The sequence below is a fragment of the Amphiprion ocellaris genome, chromosome 5 (assembly GCF_022539595.1).
Source record: "Amphiprion ocellaris isolate individual 3 ecotype Okinawa chromosome 5, ASM2253959v1, whole genome shotgun sequence".
Lineage (NCBI taxonomy): Eukaryota > Metazoa > Chordata > Actinopteri > Pomacentridae > Amphiprion > Amphiprion ocellaris.
The window spans coordinates 17,712,131-17,733,844 of NC_072770.1; the positions used below are offsets into that span (position 1 = coordinate 17,712,131).

Here is a 21,714-nt window from a genome sequence, read left to right on the forward strand (position 1 = left end):
AAAGAGGACAAAGGGCATCAGTGAAGAATGGATAATAAAGCATGTGAGGGGAAAGTGAGAAAAATAAAGACAAAGAGAGATGAAGGCAAATCAGGAAGGAGAGAAGAAAGCCAGATGAGACAAGGCTCAAATCAGAAGTGTTCATGCTGTTTGTGAACACTGATGATATTCTCCCTTCGCCGTGTCTCAGGGCCGTTTGTGCATCTCTGACTCTCACCCCTGTCTGTGCTGCCTTTGTTTGTTCTTACTGCCCTTTGCTATATGACATGAGGCACAAGCCGACTGTACCGTATGTGCGAAACTGTCAGAATGTTCATCAATACAGTGCTGACTCTGGAAGCTTTGTCACTGCAGCCCCGCTGAATGAGCCGACCATTTTACTCAAACATCCTTCTGAGATCTCACTGTTATCATCTGTCATCAATGGAGCCCTCTGTGTAAATGGAGGCAGACTGCGGTGCAGTTTGGATCCCATTTCACACATGTAGCAATCAAACTGAGGTAGCCGAGGCAGTTTCCTCTTTGGTAATGACGCTGAAAGGGTGTGATGAATCAATATTATCTGATTTAGAGAGCTGCTAATCTATACACACAAAATTTTTTTCAAAGAAATACTGTCCTACATAGCACTTGGGAATTTATTTTAAACAGTGCTGATTTATACAAATGTAGTGAGGACATCTGAGGAGCAGGCTGCTACCCCCATGCCCATGTGCCATCTTTCTGTGCTGGACATGGACCCTAGCACTGGCCAGCATAAATGATTGAGTTGGATGTCAGAAGTAGAGCTCTTGCCAAGGGGCCACAGCATCCATGCTAATGGGCTGATGGAGCCTAATCTAAATAAGCGTGAATAAAAGGGCTTTTACTGTGAGTGCTCACATCTAAAAACAGAGAAACGTGCGGCAAGCTGCTTCATCTTAATCAAACAGTCGGAAAGACGGAAATTCAATCATTTAACTTTCACCGGTCAGCTTTTAGCCTGACGTCAGCTACCACTGGGAGAAGGTAAGTGAGAAGTTTCACATGTGCCTCTCATGTGTGCTGTTTGCTTGTTTGCTTTGTAAGTCCTTAGTCTCCCGAGGCCCATCTGAGATCAATCTCTAGGCCGAGCATGATGGAGAGGCCTGTCAGCGCTCACTGTTGTGGCCTTGATTCAGTAAAACAAATAAAATAGGGAGAGGCATTACAGGAAGGTTCAACACAAGCTAGACAAGAGACCACACCAAGCAGCATTCAGAGAGAGGGGTGAGTAATGAGGAGGGAGATAAATGTCAAAGAGCAGAGCAGGAAGAAAAATGATGATGTTGAAGAGATAGAGAGAGGCGAATGTATCTGGAGAAAGACTGTGAAAGAGGGTGGAAGCGGGGCAGACGCACGGAGAGCAGCAGGCACAGTGTTGTTGTCGGCCTGCGTTAGCTTAGTTCAGCTCCTCAGCCTGTTTCCTCTCGACAGCATGTCATCAGTGCAGTCCTCCTCTGTTTAGACCCCGCTGTGGATGCTGCAGTGCACGGCCATGTGATGAAAGGGAGGGGCCCTGTGAGACTTTTAATGCAACTTCCCTCACATCTCCTTATGTCAGAGCGCATCAGCACAGTGCCCGACTGAATAATACCTTTTCTCCAACGATTATGTCGGCCATGTAACCTGAGCGCTGCAGCGCTCCGTTCGACTCAGCTGGATCTGATTCAACTGAATTTACAAGACTACATATGACAACGCAGTGCAGCTCTGTTCCCCCCCAACATAACATAACCTGAGGAAGCCATTACACACCCCTGTCAGCACTTAACCTTCCCCTGGCACTTCAAAGGGACATTCGGGAGCAAGTAGCTCAGAGGTGAAGCCCCCCCGAGAGGCCCCTGCCAGACCCCGGCGCCCCACACTCAGTACCATCAGATACAGCAGCGAGCTCACACATCACACGCCATCCTGTGGTTCCACTCTACTTCATGCTGTACATGTGGGAAAAGATGATGGCATGAAGTCTGCTGGCTCGACTGGTCAGAGCGAGGTGGAGGTCGGGGGTCTGTTCTGCACCAGCTGTGTGAAACTCAACAATCACAAGAAACTTATTTCTTCTCTTGTACGTGGGCAGAGGACAGTTTGAGAAGCTTTCATCAAATTGCTGTAGCAGTGTGTCACAGCAGTCACAAGAAAAAATAATCACCTAGTTTATTGCTATTATGACACTTATTTCATTTAACACATGTGCGAACCAAAACTGCGAAGAGTTGTGATGTCACATGTCACCACGCTATCAGCAGCTAGACCTGTGTGGACATGTTTTTGTGAACACTTGTAGGTGTGATTTCTTCATGGACCACAGACTGGAGCAGAGAAGAAAACATCACATTGTGTGTCAGTCAGCAGCCCAGAAGATCCGAGCCGTATGTGGCACATAATCGCTGGTGACCAGAGGCGGGTCTGGAGCGACCATCGGGAGAAGAAGCACCATTTTTCACAGTGGAAGAAGCTACAGGTTCAAAAACTATGTGTGGAGCACACCAGCAGCATGTTCACTGTTTCCTTTAACATTCACATGGTTGTTCACTGGGAATTAATCCCCCAGAGAAGGACTGTCAAGGCAGAGCTCCACTGTTACATCCTGAGGTGTCTGAGGGAGAACATTTGGCACAAACAGCCTGAACTGTGGTTTAACACCATGTGGTTTCTCCAAGGTACTGTGCGCCTGGTCACAGCATTGTAATTACACACAGGTTTTTTTCGCCACAGCAGCACAAACGTCGCTCTCCACCTGTCTTTCTCATCAGATTTAACTTTTTTCTCTTCCCCAAAATGTAGTTCAAGTTATAGGTTTGCCATTTTGTTTAAGAGATTCAGCACTCATCATAGGTTATACAGAAAAAATGTGTAACAAAGGTCCCGCTGTTGACACTGTAACGTGACGTTTTGACTCATGACACATGATGCTCTATGTGATAAAAGTCAGCCCAGGACAGAGACTGTAGCCAGCTGCAGGGGTTTTTTTTTTTTACACAGAGAAGATAAAATAGTAGAAAGAACAACAAAGTTCTCATGGAGCACAGAATGTGGTGAAGCCATAGCTAAATAGAGGTACTGAGGAAAGCAAAGTTTTATTTGTGTGTGAAGCCACAGGTACAGTAAATGTTGATGCTATGGCAGGTCTTAGCTTGATCGTTTTTGTGCACTTGAATGCCCAGTCTGAAGGACTTAGGACGGAGATGGGAGAGGAAATTTTTTTTAAGCTTTTAAGCCTTTTTCAGAATTCTGCCTAGCCCAGCTTTAACCGTACTTCATGTCCGAAAACATAAACCATAATGTGTTTTCGTAGACGTGACAGAACTACTGATTTCCATAGAACTCAATGTCTTCAGTCTTAGACTTTGACTTGATCTTTTATTCATAACAACACAGGAATGCTTCTTGCAATAACATCAGACTTACTCATCTTCTTGCAATAAACTGTGTCTTTTTATAACAAGATATTATTCTAATCTGAAAAAAATACCTTGGTGTGTCTTAACACCGAGAGGAAAAGTGAGGAATATATCATAGTGTTATGAAATTGCGGTGTTACAATTGTCACAGTGGCAGTCATATGCAATCATACATCTGCAGCTGTATACATGTTTGCTTTTGTTCTTTGTGTGGGAGGGCATCTTTGACTTTTTTGCCTTTTTACTCTCTCTGAAATGGTTTCTGGGTTCCAATCCAAGAGAAAGCAATTTGTGCTTGACTTTTGTCTTTTCCCTCTTAGCATTTTGCATATCATTTTATTTCAAATTTGACTTCTGAACTCGCATTCGAAATATGGCTTCCAGATCAAAGATTTGACAGGTGAAAGACTATTTGAACATTTTTTCCTCTGAGCACGTACTAGCGTCTCCCTGCTTGATTCATGTGCTATACAGTGTGTGCATAAATACATACTCAAATCAAATGCTGTCCAGCTAAATGTAAAGATTCACTGAACCACTGGAGTATTATCTCGCTGAATTTCAAATGTATATGTGTTTGTGTGTAAGTGCACTCTCTGAGTAAAACAACAGTACCTCAGTAATCATAAATCTGGGCAGAAAACAAGGTGTTTGTGTCTGACTGGCAGAATCCACAGAGAAACAAGCCTGTAGAACACACTGCAATTCATGTGCATTTATTATCCCTGAGGGGTCTATTCATTAACAGATTCAGCCCCGATACAAAACACTCATATTTCCATCAGAGTTACCAGGCACATGCTGCATCCTCAGCAGTAATATTAGGAGGATCCCGCTGTAGTCTAACTGCCCTCCTGGATCCTCAATCACTGCACTCTTTGGCTTGTTGCTGCTTTGGACCACACACAAACACTCCTAATCACACTGGATGCATGGCATTGTGAGGAAAGCTGTACTGGTCGGTTCAGACAGCAGGAACGGAAGTGTCATCTCATTTGCCTTGATGTATATTTCATCTGTGTGCTATTTGCGTAGGTCACACACTCTGCGCTTCAGTTATACGTGGGCTGTTAGCTTTTTATTAAGGTGCCATGTTTGATGCGTGCCGCGCTGTTAATGACCCAAGGCGGGGTTTTATAAATACATACGGCTGATTGCCACGGGATTGGTAAGATTTTCTCATTAAAACTTCATAATGAAACCAAGGTTGTTTGCTCATGAGGTTTAGATTGATATTTAATCATGCCTTTGAAACAGCACAGTATCTGTTAAGGGGAACGTAACAGCAAATTCAAAGGGCACACAAACATGTAGCGGTACACAAAATCCGACAAACACATTGATAGTGGGAGCATGCCGTCACCCCACCATGAAGAGCTCCATGTGAATGGATGGAGGTTTGGCTCATCTGCAGTGCGTCGGAGTCTCGCAGGCTGGCAGGGCTCCAGTCCTCTGCTCGCTTATTCATCTCTTTCTCCCACAGCCAACATAGTCTGACACACACACACACAAGCACACACATACATTTGGCACAAACTCATCCACCACACAATACCACTTGATTCACATTAATCTAAAACAAACCAAAAATTACGACGTGAACGCATGACGGCCACGAAGCGAATTATGCCAGGCAACATTTCAAAATCAATCTCTTCGTGAAGATAACTGCGCTGAAATGTACAATCAAAGTCCATTAGAATTTCAGTGCAGCACAATTCAAAGTCCACCGGGCTGATTCCCAAAGGTGTACAGAGGAATACACTAAACTCAACATCCTAAAGAAAATATTCAGCCATGAGAGTAAATTATGCATACAAATGTGCCACAGGTTCGAAAAAATGCTATGTAGATTTGCCAGTTAGGTGGTTCAGGGTGCGGAGGAAGTAAATAAATAATCCTGTTTAATAATTCATTGAAATTCATGTTGCTTTGCCTCCAGCCTTGAGAGTATTTAGAATGCAGCCTGCAAGGGCCCTGCCTCTGACTTGTGCTGGTGTGTGGTGAGATTATTGAAAGTTGGGGGGGTGAGATCAAGCATGCAGGCACACACATATAACATATGCACACAGAGCTACACATTCCATAAATGTATGCCATGTATCATATGCTCAATAAAATAGTGAAAAAAGGACATCTCCTGTCAACATCTTATCCCCTTCTTGCTCCATTTCTCCCTGGAACGACAGACACAATCTCCAGAGTGCGAAGAGAAGTTCACACAGAGCTTCAGGCTGGTGAACACACTGAAGCTGAGAGAGACGGCAAAGTAGGCACAGAGAGACTGTAAATTGGATCTAAAAGTCTTCCACAGGGAAGTTGGTGTGGGGGGGGATAAAAACAAAGAGGAGAGGAGAGGAGAGGAGAGGAGAGGAGAGGAGAGGAGAGGAGAGGAGAGGAGAGGAGAGGAGAGGAGAGGAGAGGAGAGGAGAGGAGAGGAAGAGGGAGAAAAGAGGAAGAGGAAGAAGGAGAAAAGAGGAAGAGGAGTCTTAAGGCTACTGATCCATGAGTGACCCATTCCTGATGATGTCTTGCTTGATAGAATTACAGCAGCAAATAAAACTATCCTGTCTGTCTCTTTGTGTGTCTGTGTGTGTGTAGATTGTGTAGATTCAGTGTGGTCATTCTATCCAATCTAGTCGCATCTTTACAATCCATTACACTATGCCTAACTTTATCATCATAACCATAACTTGTCTGCACGTCTGCGATGTCCTTGGATCTTTTCGGATGCCGTTAGAAACGCGGTGACAAGTGGATCATGAGGCGTCTGCACATTAAAGCATGTGAATGACTGGAGGGAGTTTGATGATTAAGAGAATATCATGAAAACAGCATCTTCAAGCACTTGCGGAGTGCAGCTTACATTCTGGCACCGCTGCTAGTCTCTGTTAATGCCTATTAACAAGACAAAGTTAGCTACTCTTTAGAATTTTCCCCTCCGCTGGCAGCTCAGAAACAAATGCTATGATTTTACTAACCCAGTGTGAATTGAGATCGAAGTTCAAGCGTTGAGATGTTTCCTGAGATTTCACAGAGTAAAAAACCTGCAGGAGCATTTTGCCGTGTGTGTGTGTGAGTGTGTTTACATGAGCTGAGGAGAACCATACATACTGAGACTCTAAAAAATGAGCCCTATATAGCTAAACTGTGTTCTCATTTATGTTTAGAAAGACTTTTTTTTTCTCCTGTTGAGATAACAGTGTGATACAGGCGGAAATGTTTCTGCTTTCAGTCAAAGTTTGCATTAGGAGGCTAGGAGGGTAGAGGTCCAGCTTTCCACTGCATGACCTCAGGACAGGCATGAGATGGCATAAAAGTTTTCAAGAACAGCCCTGTAATTGACCCTTTTAGCCTCTCTGTTTCCACTGAGGAGGAATATGGCATAGCTTCGACGGCAACATTAACTTAATATGCACCCTAACAGCGGCAAGTATGAGATACAAGATGTAATTACAGTTCTATGAGCACACACGAAGTAGCACAAAGGAAGGGTTTGTTACATTAGTCCATACAGGAAAACTTAGGTATTAAGAGGGCAGAAAAATGGCACTCATTGTCCAAATTTGCACTTGTCTTCTCCGTGTTTAACCAATCAGAAGTACGAACCACAGTCTTTTTTCTCCCCTGAAAATGACTGTGAATTCGATTTTACAAGTTCTTGTAGTCAGAACATGCACAAATGTCTGGGTCGCACTAAAATAACCTGCAAGTTCCTCCAGTGGAAAACAGTCAACAGGGTTTTCACCTAGAAGTCTAAGCTTTCAATGTCCCATAGGAGGCTACTATTCTTAGATATATGTTTCATTTCCACTCACTGTTTGTTTAGTTTGAGGCATCAGAGCTACTTGGTTAGGCTTTAAAAAATACACTCTTTCACAACATTTATGAAGCTTCTCCTCCAAATTTCTGGGTTACCAGAGTGAAGAATCTTGTCAAATCTAACACACGACTGGTTGTGTGAAAAGGAGCAACAGTTAGAAAGCAATAGAATAAATTGGGGCTGCATTGAATATGGCTTCAGCATCGAGATTACGATGTGCATACGTGTAAAAGTCACCTCACAGGAAGTGATATTTGTTTGCAAAACAGAATCTGAAACATCAGTTGTAGGGCTTGGCCGTTATTAATATTATTAGCAATAGTAGAATTAAAAATTAAATTTAATTTAATTAACCATGCTTTGGCTTCTCATTATTTTATAAAGATGATTGACTATTATTTTGACATTTGAAATGTTTCACCCGTAGAAAACTCGGAACATAGAAAAAAAATATTTTGTTTGATCTTTGTTAAATCTGACATTAGAACTCATTTTACTCTTTCAAAGTCAGTTTTGGTCACACACTTGTCTGAGTTGCTGTACTGAAGGAACTGAGTGGGAAGACAAAAGGTTTTGTGCACTGCTGTCTAGCGAGCATCTACTTTGCATGTGAGGCTTTTACATTACAAACAAAGATAATCTGCCAGTAAATACTTTCCTTTAAAGCATGATCTGAATAGTGTTTAGTTGTAAAGGATTTGTGTGGACACAGGGCTCCACAATGAGACAAATTGCATCTGCAATAGTACTATTCATGTGAATTCTTATTTTTGCATGAATGAAATAAGCTCAACCTTTCAGCCTGTAGCAGTTTATTTAAATTACTTCTAATGTTAAAAATGCCAACTGCTTTACTTGTGTGACAAAAATATTGGGGGATAACTGTGAATAAATTAAAAATCTGTTAACAACTGATAAAATATGCCGGTGATTCAACACGTACTTTCATTAGACATGCAAATCTCAATCCACAAAACCAAACTGCAATACCGCTCGTATTCAAGCTCTGAATGCAAAGGACACTTTTCACCACATTACAGGAACACAGTTTAGCACTAAAAAGGAAAAACATTCTGTTGCTGGCATATGTCTGTAAGAACAGATTCACAATACTGTCATACAGAGAAAACTAAAGCGTGGCATTATGGCCATTCTTTACTGTTATTGGCAGTGTAAATTGTGCAGTTTGCTATGTTGATCACACATGTGCAGGCCTTCTTCCAACTCCTCCTCACATTTCATCCAACATGCTGCAGGGCCTGAAGGTGGAAGAGGGTCTTGTTTTGTTGCCAACATCCACCCTAGCTCTACGATAATGAGCTCTTTAGGCCTTGAACCTGACCCCAGCATGAAAAACTATCAGTTAAAAATAACAGGCACAACCATCGCTGTGGTCAGAGCATCGCATGGTACTTCAGTAGCTTAATATAATCTTAGAAAAGCATAACAGGAATGCAAATCAAGCTGTGAATCATTATATGAAATCAGGAAACCCAGCAGAAATCTATGGATGGAGGATGTTTATTCATGACAGGTGAGTTATGCTCAGCAGGTCTGTGGCCCTGCAGGGCAGCTGAGCTTACTCAACCAGGACGTTTAACTCTCAGCTTCATAATGATACTTTTAGAGAGCTGTTCAAAGCTTTCCATGTCCTCTGGATAGAATTCAGACGAGCAGATTAGAAAGGACTACAGCATGTACAGCCACTAACCTGTAGGCAGCAAATCAAAAGGCTACAAGTTTAAGCACAGACGTGAGCTATTGTATGCAAATTCCAACAGCTTCGGAATCACTCTGCTTTTAACAAACAGGCCCAGCAATACAAACAAGCAACAAACTCTGTCCTGCAAACCAGTGCGGGAACATCCTTCACTTAGCGGTGGCACCTCTGACATGTCATCATTGGGATTAGCCTTGACGCTGGACTGGTTTACACAGCTATAAATTTGACACCGCATTTGAATAGATGCCTGGATGGAGCAGCCATCATTCACTTTGCCACAGCCCTGTGGTGTCTGTAATCATGATGACACAGTAATATGGCTGTATCCGTTTTTCTTTTACCCGGGCTAAATTGCTGTTTATGGCAATAAGAAGGCTTCTATTCCCAGAGGCCACAGTTAGTCAGACTGCCTCTTATTGTCTTATTGCTGGGTTGTGGTGCAGAGCACAAACACTGTCACCAACACCACCAACCCCTCCCCCTCTGTCCCACTCTTCTCTGTTGGTTCTCAGAGCCATTATTTTTATCTGAAAACCTAAACGAGGCTACAGAGAGAAAAGAGACAAGCGAAAGAGAATGAGAGGGGAAGAGAAGAGAAGCACACAGAGAGACAGAGCGAAGCGGGAGAGGAAAACTGTGATTCTTCTGAAGCTGTGATCGATGCTACCAGCGTGCGTCTGCATTGCACGTTGCCAGCGAAAAGGAGGGCTCTATTGATTTGCTCCCATATTTCAATCAAAAAAAGTGGGTTCTCAACCCTATATTTTCCTCTGTACTGCTGCAAATTGCCAGCCTTTTACTAAATAAAGAATAAAATGCCAAATGTCAAGCTCAGGCATGTTGAAAAATATCCATCTTTTTATGCAGAGACAACAAAATACATGTTTGCGTGTAAGACGAGGACATTTCGGCATTCGGATGATGTTTCATTTGGATTTCTGCCTGTTACAAACTGATGGCTATAACCTTTTTGCAGTGAACCTCTATCTACATGATGTACAAACATGTCAAGAAGTGCGAAAGCAGTACAAAAGGCACAATCACATTTACAAATACATTTTTTTTCCGGCCTGGCTGTTTAACTGTGTGCTTGTTCTCCAGAGGTGACTGGGAATGAATCAATCTGCAGGTCTGCAGGTAGATTATGGTAGTGTAGAAGAAAACCATGTGGAGGTCAAAGCTAATAGTGTAATGGCACATTTAACATTTGTGCAGATACCTACAGGGGCCTCTGCTACAGCGAATTAACCTCTACAGTGATGTTAAAGTGTATATTGGTGTGTATATGCATGCGTCTGTGGTACAAGCTGTGTATGTGAGCTGCTCTTCTTGCAGCTCTAAACAAACATCAGACTAGTAATTTGTGCTTTATTAAATGCCGTCATTTTTTGAGGAACTGGTTTCACAAGCAAAGCAGCAACAGCACGATTAGCTCCCTCAGATTGTGAGAGTAAGTAAACCACAAAAACAGTCAAGATAATGTGTTCATGGAAAGAAAGCAAACAAACAATGAAAACAAAGAATAAAAAAATTTGTCACTGACATTAAAGCTGACAAAGAGAGCGTACAGGAAGCAGAATGGATTAAGTTGTATTACAGTTCTACAACTGAATGTCTTCTGTTTATTCTGGTCAGCAAAGCAGATTTGTCTGCCTCCCACAAACAAATCTGCATCACAACAGGACGGAGCACGGTTCCGTATTGTGATTTCCAAATAAGCCATCTGAATCCTGGCCAGAATGAGCTCTTTCAAACAGTCTGTCTGCAGAAAGCACAACCGACTTCCCTTTGCATTTTTTTTCAACAAAGCAGGGCAGTCATTCCTCAAAAGGTACCACAAATAAAGCAGCAATGCACCTAGAAATCTTGTCTATGACACAAGAACAAGATTTAAAACAAGTGGACAGTGAGAAGTTAGATCTTAGATAATAAATTGAAACTTAAACTGAGTCGCCTAAATGAGTGAAGTGCAATCGAACAAAATGTAAAAACACAAACCCGAGAATGGTGAGTTTTAAATTAAACGACAGGAGCCGCACAAGCAATAGTTCCCAGCAGTGTCCATCCACAAGTCGCTGTGCTGCACAGAGCAAATAAGCCTGCACACTGCCCCGCTTTTTAGATCAAAATAGACAGCAAATTGATACAATCAAATCCAAAAAGCGTCACCGCCATAGGAGATGCAATTTCCCCCCTTCTTTCCATGATGGAGTCAGGATTTGTGTTTCTATTTTCTTTTATGGTGCCATCGTTTCCCAAACAGTTTCTTTTATGCGCCTCAGAGCGAGGTGAAAAATGGTGGAGATGCTGTATATCTTTCAACACTGAGGCTAATCTGCAGCACACACACACACACACGGTTTACATGTTGCTGTGTACATCATTGTAGTTGCATTCACTGGTTTGCTATTTAAAACTGTGAAAAGCAGCAACTGTGAAACAAGCCTCAAATAAATGCTGGTAGCACACAGCACATGGTTTTCCTAGTAAGAGGTACAATGTGAATCCTTAAGATGTTTTCTGCTGAAAGTTGCTGTGCTTCTGTGCATATCCCAATACTGAACTAATAATAAACCAAGCCAAACAGTTGAGTAGTGCAACAACACAGGCAAAACTGCAAGCAAGTTCTCATTTAACCATACCAACACCAGAATGTGCAATTTGATAAAAGTCACAGTTTTTATATTTAAACTGTGTGTGGAAAATTTAATTTCACCGTTAAATCTCACTGAAAATTGTTTGTTTTCACTGCGAGGCATTTCATCTCAGCTGCTAAGGTGAAATCAATGCGCCTTTTTTAGTAATGAAAGCTGATTAATACCAGGAGAAAACCGAAAACCCTCCTTTCTGTTTGACAATTTACATCTTTAACATTGTAAACAGGTATGTTAGTCTCATTCCCATCATCCTCCACTCCCTCCCAGTTGGCTGTATATATATATATATATATATATATATATATATATATATATATATATATATATATATATATATATATATATATATATATATATATACATATATATATATATATATATATATATATATCGCTCTCTCGCTGTGTCTCTCTCTTTCCGTCATCGCTCTCCTTTGCTTACTAATGAGCCATGAGATTGACAGCTGGATTACTGGACTGGTTTGTAATCCTTTAATTTCTCCATTTAAGATAATCACCCTCTGGATGGAGCGCTGCCTACAAACACATTCGCTCACAGACACGCAAACGCACACAATGCTCAAAATATAGTGTGGTTATATATAAATAAACAACAGTGTGTTTACGCATTAAACAAAAATGAACAAGAGAATACAGTGAAAACAAGAGGATGCAGGCGCCCTGATCAAATATAGATTCCAAGCTGAATTAATCCCGAGGACAAAATAGAGCACAAGCCCCTCTCTGGCGAGGGACCTTTTTGATATTAGAGTTTGCAGAACAAAGGCGTCTTGACAGTGTACTCTTTTAATTAAGGCGATAGAATAGCAAAAGCCCCGTGGCTTTAGAAATGTCTGTACAGTACAATACAGAGTGGCCCTCTGGAGATGCATTTAGCAGCAGCTTAGAAGGATCTATGTGTTGAGTCAAGCCAAACGTAAATCATTTTGATTGGGCCGTGCTTTTCATCTCCTCCAGCGCCGCGGACTGAGGATATGAGTGTCGGAGAACATGCGAGGTCAAGCAGCAGCACAAGGTCAAACCGCTTGGCCATAACTCATCAATAAAGTGAGAAGCTTTATGTCACTTTGATCCCCAGACTCAGGAAGGAAAACAGGGTTGGGGGAGAAGAATGAAGTGGCACAGCTGAGCGCGAGGGCAGCTTTGGTAGGTAGAGATTCTCACAGCTCAGCAAACACATACTGTAAAATACTGTTTGTGCATGAGGCACGCACAAACTTGGCGAGAATGAAGTTTCTACAAGCGCCATCTTGTGCTTCTCAAGTGCACTAAAAGGCTGGTTTGAGAGGACGATGCTCCAGGGTGAATTTTAATGTGTTAGTTGTTCTACCTCCATTTCCTCCTGTTTCTAACTCCTCCTCCACTGGCCTTTTCGATTTCCAAACAAATGACTGAAAGGATCTGACCATTTGTGAATCCTCTCCTCTGACAAATATTCACTCCAGAGTAATTACAGACTTAGCAATCACACAAGTGGCACACAGGACTCTAAACATTCAGGCAGACACTGATGGAGGCCAACTAGAGAATATTTGTAGTCTATACAGTATGTGAATTCTAGCTTTTTATTTCCCAGCGTATTTCATTTCTTGGAAGAAGAAAGCTTGACATGACTCAAAGCCAATTGCAACTCTGAAAAGCCACAATTTCAGACAGATGATAACGGAAATAGAAAATTGGTTCAAACTGAGCTTTTTTTTTCTTTTTTACATTATTTTCAGATAGACGAGGTTTGCACAGAGCTCTTACTTTGTTCTTTTCAGTTTCTTCTGCCGGGTTATCGCAGTTAACCTAAACCATTTTTCCTTTTTCCGAATATTATTTAACCAATGGTCCACCTAAATGGCACTTAAGTCTGCTTTGTCATGACAATACAAACGTAATAGCACACACGTGAATAACTTGAACTGCAAGAAGCACCACTTCAGAACAGAAGACCTGATTCGTATTCAGATGCATGTAAATCCTGGAAACCTGGAGGAGGAGGGGAACCTTTGTAATGAACTGGTATATTCTGGGTTACACTTGCAGCTAAAAGGTGAAACAGAGGTCTCCTAGTGGGAAAATGGTTCATTTCTGCACTGCAACAAAAAAAAGCCAATAGAGTCTTAATCAAGGCCACCGATCGTTAAAGTGCACCGAGATGCAAAGTGCTAATACACATTGATTGTGAAAGAGGGTGGTCAATTAAAAAGGTTTTCAGTAACAAATGCAAATAGTATTCACAGAATACAAGGTCATCAGTGGTGGAGGTGCTGTTCATTTCTTCAAAAGACGGCTTACTGCTGCTCTCTTTGATAATGAATATAAAGAACGGCATCAGTGAGGAGGGTTAAAGTGTAATTTGGAGACAGTTTCTGAGAAATATGAAAAAAACACTTTTAACTTCGTCCATGAATATTCTCTAAATTTGCCCTTGTCTCAGTTCCTGAAATACAGTAGTAAAGTCTGCAGTTCCTCATCCAACACAGTCCTCTTTCTTATCCATTAATCCCTTGCCAAGGACTTCTTTTTTGGCTAACACCATCAGAAGTGCCTAGCTCTTCTTTTTTTTTTCCCTCTCTCATAATCACTCCATGATTGAACCCACAGCCTCCTGCTCCAGCAGATGCAGTCTGAGGTCTGATAATATCGTGGTTAGCGCTGTTTGAAGGTCAGAACTCAGGGCACAATTATCTCACCTCTATTTTGTCAGGAAATGTAGATCTGTGGCTCTCACCCGCTAGAGCGCAAACATGCAGCATGCACTGTGCTTTTAAAATGCAGCAGGAGTCTCCAGCGTCGGGTTTGTCTCTGACAGCTTATCACTTTCTAAATACAAAGAGCTCGAGATGAATCATGCCTGTCTCTCGGTGGGCACCATTTGGGAAAGCAATGAAGCTCTCTGTGTTGTATTGAAACTCCATGAGAGTGTGTGCCATGACCCAGCGACCAGCCGCCAGACTAAAGCTAATACCAGCAAACTGTGAGAGCAGCACAGTGGAAATCAGTGCACTAGAACTAATCAAATTCACATGGAAGCCCTAACAATAATATTTCTGCTGACAACCGGTTTCCCATCTATCAAAACCCCTTTTTTACTTACTACCTCCACAGAGGAAATAACTACAAAACAGGATGAAAAGCATTGTGCTGTGACATGTACTATATCTTGGGTGGTTTGCTTGATGGAATTGGCTCAGCATGTATGTCATGTTGTGGGGAGTTTGAGGGATATAGGAGCATAGCTTGGTTTGGTAAGAAGGCAGGCGAGATAAAGAGAAATGATGTGGCTCATCTTCTGTACCTGTATTCTATCAGCTCGCCACAGACTGCAGGTCCTGGCTGCAGAGATGAAAGACTCTCTGGAGGACAAGAGAGACGTTCGTGAGTCAGAAGGAAAATGGCATCCCGCTTATCAAATGCCTGGAAACATAATCCCCCCCTCGCCCCCAGTTCTTGGGTCTGGACGTACTTATGAAAGCCCTGTCACTTTGGATAGTAGGTTAGGAGTCAGAAGTTCTCCACAGCACAGTAAACGCCGAGCTGGCTGTTTCAAAGCAGATATGGCTCTTTGCCAGATTTTCCTGCTGTAGTCTAATTGGGGTCATGTTACGAGTCATTTTGTATGTGTAACTTTTCGAGATGGAATTAAACAATAGGAAATCCATGCTGAAAGCTTATAGCTGATGAAGGCAGGATCCTCCTTAAATTAATCTTTTAGATTAAAGTGCAGTGAGTTTTATATTTCCCCCTGTATGCACCACAAGACCCAATTTTAAATTAAAAGCCCAGGGATGAAGGAAGCAAAGAAAGATGCCAAATCGTGAGTAATTTTTTCATAAAGTAAGTTCATCTCCTGTGATTCCACAGACAACACAGGGACTGGAAATGAAAACAAGACCATTCTCTTTGAAAAAGGTGGTGTCAACTCGAGGTAGCAAAGCAGAGACTTTAAGAAAAGATCCTGTATGCCTGGCTAACGAATAGACACGTCTTTTGTGATGCTCTCTGCCAGAAAACATTAAATTCTCATCAATGTTTTTTTAGCTCATTTGACCAAAGTGGCTCTCTGCTGCATTTCTAAATCATCCACTGAAAGGCTGAAATCAATTTTCTCCCAAAAAATAAGATTTCTTCAATCCAGTAAATCCATCAAAGCCATTTTCTTTGTCCCAAAATCTTGGTGACATAAAGTAAAATATGCAGTCGGACAGGCTTTTAAATCACTCTGAGTGGCGTTGTTCTCTGTCTCTCAGGAGTGTCAAGGGGTGAAGGGTGAAACTCATCACCGCTGTCTTTTCAAATATGCATTGACAGCGACTTAAAGAGACACTGTCCTGTCTGAACTGTATTTCAAATCAATTTCTTTTGTGCCGAGACCACATCCCCTTGTCCGTGTTCCGAGGTGTCTGTTCCGGCTCTTGGAGCGAGGTGATGGTTTACACAGTGATGTGCAATCACTGGAATATTTCTTTTCATGGCTTATCTGCCCACAGTGGGAATCTGCACGGACCACGACTCAAGGCCTGGCTGTCTGCTTGCCTGTGTGCCACAGCCTTCCCCTCCAATCCTGACCCAGCTCTCAGACAAACATTTCCATGGGAGCACGGGATGATTTATTCAGCACATCTCCCCAGCAGTGCAGAGATTTGCGAGTTAGTTAAACAAAGGTCTTGTATGGTCAACCACAAAGCCATAACGGCCTGTTTAACCGATAAAGCCAGTGAAGAATGACCAAAAAGGGGAACTGAATGATGCATTATATTTCCAAAATGACCTTTCAATACTTCAGCAGACATTTCACTTTACCTACAGGGCGAAACTGTTGAAAGAAGCAAGTGCAAAGGACAATACTAATATTTTATATTACTGTGGTGCATTTACTATAAGTCATGTACTATTTAAGTCCCAATTGACCATATATCCAAAGGCATGATGTGTTTAAGATCTCATGGAGACATTATTTTCTGTTATGGTCACAGTTCAGTGAATCTTCAGGTTCACGTTTTTCAAAGAGCAGAGACACAAAGAAAAGAATCTGAGGGCTGATGACATTGACAGCATAACAAAGACTGAAATTACTACCAAACAAAACACTGTTATTTTTGCTTTTTGGTATTTTTTTCTTCTCCTTCTCTGCACATACTGGAGCTGTACGTCCGTAGGACTGAACACACTGAAATGAAACATCTGAGAAGGGAACATGAGGCCCTGGTTGATCCCCTGATGGGTCATTTATTGGATATAGAGCGACAAGTCAAATACGTGGAAAAACCAGTAAAGAAAGGATTACAAGATCCTTGGTGGGTTGAGAATACTCTCACTCCCTCATGGACTCTGAAATGATGTGATGTAGATAAATTTGCAGATTGGGCTGCCCTGATAGCTTGTGGCTTTAAGGCATTAACCAAGAATTCTAGTGAACTGAGGGATCAAGTGTGGCTGGAGACCTTTGTTGCATGTCATTCCCAATCTTTTTCACCGTTGTATCTTATCTAATCTTTTCTTATCTATCAGGTTCATTAAGAGACATGGAAGTTTAACCCCTTAAATTTTTTTTCGACACTGAATAATGGTCAATATCATTTGACTTTTTAGACAATAATTTACAAAGAGTCTTCCATGCCAAAATGAAGACAGATTTCTGTAAAATAGCGACAATTAATTAAAAACGTGACTTACCTGACAACATATTTGCAGAAGTCACACTATAAATGAAATGGAGATCATCTGAATACAATGAATATCTATCTCTATATCTATCTATATAATGATTACATAACACAGACAACAACAATAAATACCTAAATTAGCATGGGAGCCAATCTTACGCAAGTTCAAATACTCCACAATCTATACTGAAATGAATCTATATTGAAATGAATGAAAATGAATGTGTTCCATGAAGGTAACGCATTCAAACACACCATAGAAAAACGTCAGCAGTAATGGAAACCGAGATAAACGCCTCTCCGGTCCTTCATAGGAGCACAGAGGTTCATAAGTCAGACACATTGTGTGACAACGAGGCGTGTACAGCTGCGTCATGATGGAAAAATATTTTTAAAACCCTCAGTTAACTCAGAATGGTGTTAATGATTTTGACATGAAATTATTTATGTAGTCACTCCTAAACAACCCACACACACCATCAAAACAATAAAAACAGAAGGAAAACAACTCCCACTTCCACCGCAGCATGAAAGGAGTTGTGGTAAACACGTTCAGCGACTGGAAACAGCAGCCTGTTTCACGCTGCACCTGCTGGGCCACAGCTTTTTGGTCCTTTCCCCATCGCTCACTGTCCATCTCTCCAGGGAGACAACAGCCACGGCCCATAGCAGTCCAGCAACCCCCTAGTCAGCTCTGGAGCATCCCAGACCCTCCTTCATCTCATCCCTGGCCCATTCATTTTCTTGGAAAGTGACAGTTTCAGGTTATACATATTGTGGCGTTCGTATTAAAGGCCTCCTCCCACTTTGTGTCCCACTGTATAGAAAACAGATCCTCGGTAAAGCGAGCCGCTGCACATTAATCACTGCACGACGACTTAAGCTGCTGCAGCCCATATCCTTTTGAATGGCCAGTTGGGAGGACAGCATGGTTCTCAGATTGATTTTCACAAAGAACAAACACAGACTCAGACAAAATGAAAGCGAGAGACTGGAAGCAAAAGGTAATATGGGATCAAAGCTGGAGCTGACGTAGCACATAAGGTAAATCAAACTGATGCAGCTGAGCTTTGCTGTGACATTTTTTTTTTTGGAATCGGAGTGTTAACAGCTAATATGTGCACCAGGAGAAGCTACATGCGTGTGTAACATCCCCTTGAGACATATAACACACACATAAAGACAGAGGAGGAAACGGCATACGTTATCTGTCGAGACACATCAACCCTCTGGTAATATTGTTTGGGTCAGTGAGGACGCCTCAGCCCATTTCCAAACAGGCAGGAACCCTGAGCTCTGAGCCCCTTCAGGCAAACTGGCTCCCCACTGACCGGCTGCACTGTCCTTGTCAGCTTCCTAAATAACAAAATAACCTCCAGAATAATTCAATTGTTTCGCTTGCAGTCAGAAAATGCTCAAACAGCTGTTACAATGAGAATGCCATTTCCTCCTGGCAAATAGCATTTCACGTAACAATAGACAAATATTTGGCTATAAAAGCCAAGTGTCAGGGGAAAGCTAAGCTTATTGTACGTTGTTCTTCAGCTGCTACCCACATGTATGAGTAACAGTCTAGTAGGATGCAGGGAAGGAAAAAAGGAAATGAGAAAAACCTAAATATTGAGCCCATTTTACCAAAACCAAGTCCCTCGACTCTCACAGCAGAAACCTACAGTGTCGATTTAAAATGCTCAAAATGCCGAAGTAATATAACTGCAAGCCCGCTTCTCTCCTCATCTTAAGGGGGAATTTCATCATCTACAAGTTTAAAGCCCTCCATGTAAAGTGGTCGGTGTTATAAAAGCACATCCAGTGAGTGTCAAAGGTGTTGTTTATTTGTCAATTATGCAAATTGGGACACTGGGATGTGGCTGTGTGGGAATCATTTCCATTATGGCTAAGATTCACCAGCAAACAGCAGAGACATGCTGAAGAGACTCCGGCACAATTTCACATGGCAGGAGATGAACCTCACAGCAGATCCAGTACACTGCCTGCACTGAAAAGAAATGGAGCGAATGAAAACAGAATTGAATTCCTCCAAAAAATGGTGAGAATAAAAGGGCTGGAAAACGTATTACAATGAACGCCAGAAATAAAATAAAAGTTTTGGGCTTCCAGCTGCAACATGCAGAGCAGGGAACTGGCAGTTTGAATGAATCTGCTCTGGAAACCTGATGTTTAGTCGATCAAGAAACAAGAAATATATTGTCTACAAAATCTGTGTAATTTAGGTGTTCATTTTCAATGACACCTAACAGAAAATTACAGTTGTTGAACTGAATGCATCGCACACCTGCTGTCACATCCTGCTTAGTCAAACCGCAAGATTTTTCCAAGCTAAGCCACATTCAAATTATGCTTCTGCCTAAATATATGTGTGCCTGCGCTCAAGATGAGCTGCTTACATTGCAAAGCCACAACCGGAGTGTCTTCTGACCTTCTTTAAGAGTGATGGAGACTCGACTGCCATAATATATGTCCCCCCACACACAACCGTAGACACACATTTACTCACTCAATCACACTGTGGGTTGGGGACACATCTGGGCAGTGAAGAGAAAATATCATCAGTCAATAATGAGATCCAGCAGCGGCAGACTTACCTTTGAGAATACTCTGGCCGTGCAGCACGTCTCTGGAGACAATCACCGTGTAGAAGTTGTGGGAGAAGCCTGGTCTGCATGGGGGTTTGAGGGGCTGGCCTGCCTTACTCCCCTGAGGAATAAAACAAGACAGCCTGTTAAGCACTGGCAAATTGACTCGCAGCCATGGGGTCACAAGCTGATCTCACAGCCTTTTCAGGCTGATATTGAACCTCACAGTGTCCACCGCCACAGTGAGTGATTTACAGTACATCAGCCTGCAGCATGTTGCACTTGGACCATCACAGTGTGGAAATCCACATCTGGGGGCTTAAAACACCTGCTCAGATTCGCTGGAGTGAAACACAAAGTCTCATGAGAGACACTCAGACGCTGCACAGAGAGGGAGTAAATCATTTTGATGATGGTACTCATCATCAAATCATTATCATTAAGAGAACGTTGCAATTATCATATTTTAATGATAGTAAAACAAAAAAAGTAAGGTAAGAATGCTGACTGTGGCTGGCAGGAAATGTTTAACACCCTATATACTGCCTGCTGATTCAAATGTGTGTGTATGAGTGAAAAAGAATTGCTTAAATGCCAAATACAACAATATATTGTTGATATATGAGCATGTCTGCAGGCTCACGGTAACCAGAGGGAAGGAAGAATGAAGCAGCCCACCTGATTCATAGCACAAATGTTTTTATAAAGAAAATATATCCAATATACATAAATATTCAACTCGGTAATTGCACTGCACATCAACAGAGCTCAGAAAACTACCACAGCTCAAAGGCTGATTATTGCAGGCCTACGTTATTCTACTAAGTTTGGAAATAAAAAGATGAGTTTCTCATAATGCTGCTTAGATTAACCTTCTTCATTAAACACTGAGAGTCGATGCCAGAAATCCGGAAAGGGAGAAATTACGGTGCGTAAACGTGCGTAAACGAAGTTGATCGCAGCCAACAGCGCGAGAAGCCCCTCTAGAATCACTGTCCTCTGCAATAATGCACTGCAGTTCATTTTGGACGGGAGGATCTGGGAGGGTAATGAGCAGAGTTCTCAGACTTTTTTCCTCACCATAGTTAGACAAAAATATCCTTGACCTAAAATGTGCAGTAATAGGCTCCGTTACACGCATCCTGCTGCCTATAGCGCAACACTGCGAGGCACAGTGAGCCGTTCACAGCCACTTTCCAGTCCTCCTGCAGCGCGCTGCACAGCCCCAAGTAAAGCAGTGCAGCAGTGCAGCACTTCCAGCCCACTGTGAGCCGAAAAAGAACACGTAGAAATTAACTCATCTTACCGAGGATGCGCCCGCAAGTAAGGTGCACGCCAAGATGACGCAGCCAGCGTTCATCTTTGCGAACCAGCGTGTTAATGAGGGGGGGAAAGAAGAGAAAGATGAGTCTTCGTCGCCAAATACACCTCAGTAATTCCCTGTTTTCTCCTTCTTGGGTGCTGAGTGAGAGATCGTCCCTACTTGTCTGGCGCAAAAGTGCCGCTGAGACAAGAGATGCTTCGCTCGGTCCAGAGGAAACCGGAGCCCATTGGATAGCCGCGTCACTACAACCCCTCCTACCGCTCAAAACGCAGGAGCAGCCAAAGCGGTGTGCGCTGTCCGTGCTCCGAATCACTCCCTGTGATGATGATGATGATGATGCCCCGGTGCCACTCCTGGGATCTATTGGAAGAAGAAGAAGAAAAGGAAAAACTGTATTTTCCAGGCTATTTAGATTCATATTTTTTTTGACTTGAGATGCAGTGAAAAATGCGCGGTTCTGGCTGTGTGAGTGACAAGCAACCATCCGAGTCCTT

The 21,714-nt window shown here is 42.3% G+C and overlaps 1 protein-coding gene across 3 annotated transcripts in view; it reads right to left on the minus strand.

Moving 5' to 3' along the window:
* The window catches only part of cdh4 (cadherin 4, type 1, R-cadherin (retinal)), a 223,535-nt gene extending 202,089 nt beyond the window's left edge, over positions 1-21,446 (minus strand). The window contains exons 1-2 of one of the 3 annotated variants that reach the window (XM_055010957.1): positions 21,203-21,446; positions 19,906-20,017 (exon numbers count right to left, since the gene is read on the minus strand). In XM_055010957.1, the coding sequence (XP_054866932.1) occupies positions 19,906-20,017; positions 21,203-21,256 (166 nt within the window). In that variant the 5' untranslated portion in view covers positions 21,257-21,446. The remainder of the gene's footprint in view (positions 1-19,905; positions 20,018-21,202) is intronic. The other 2 variants (XM_035955916.2, XM_023287477.3) reach the window with 2 other exon arrangements.
* Between the last annotated feature and the right edge of the window lie 268 nt (positions 21,447-21,714).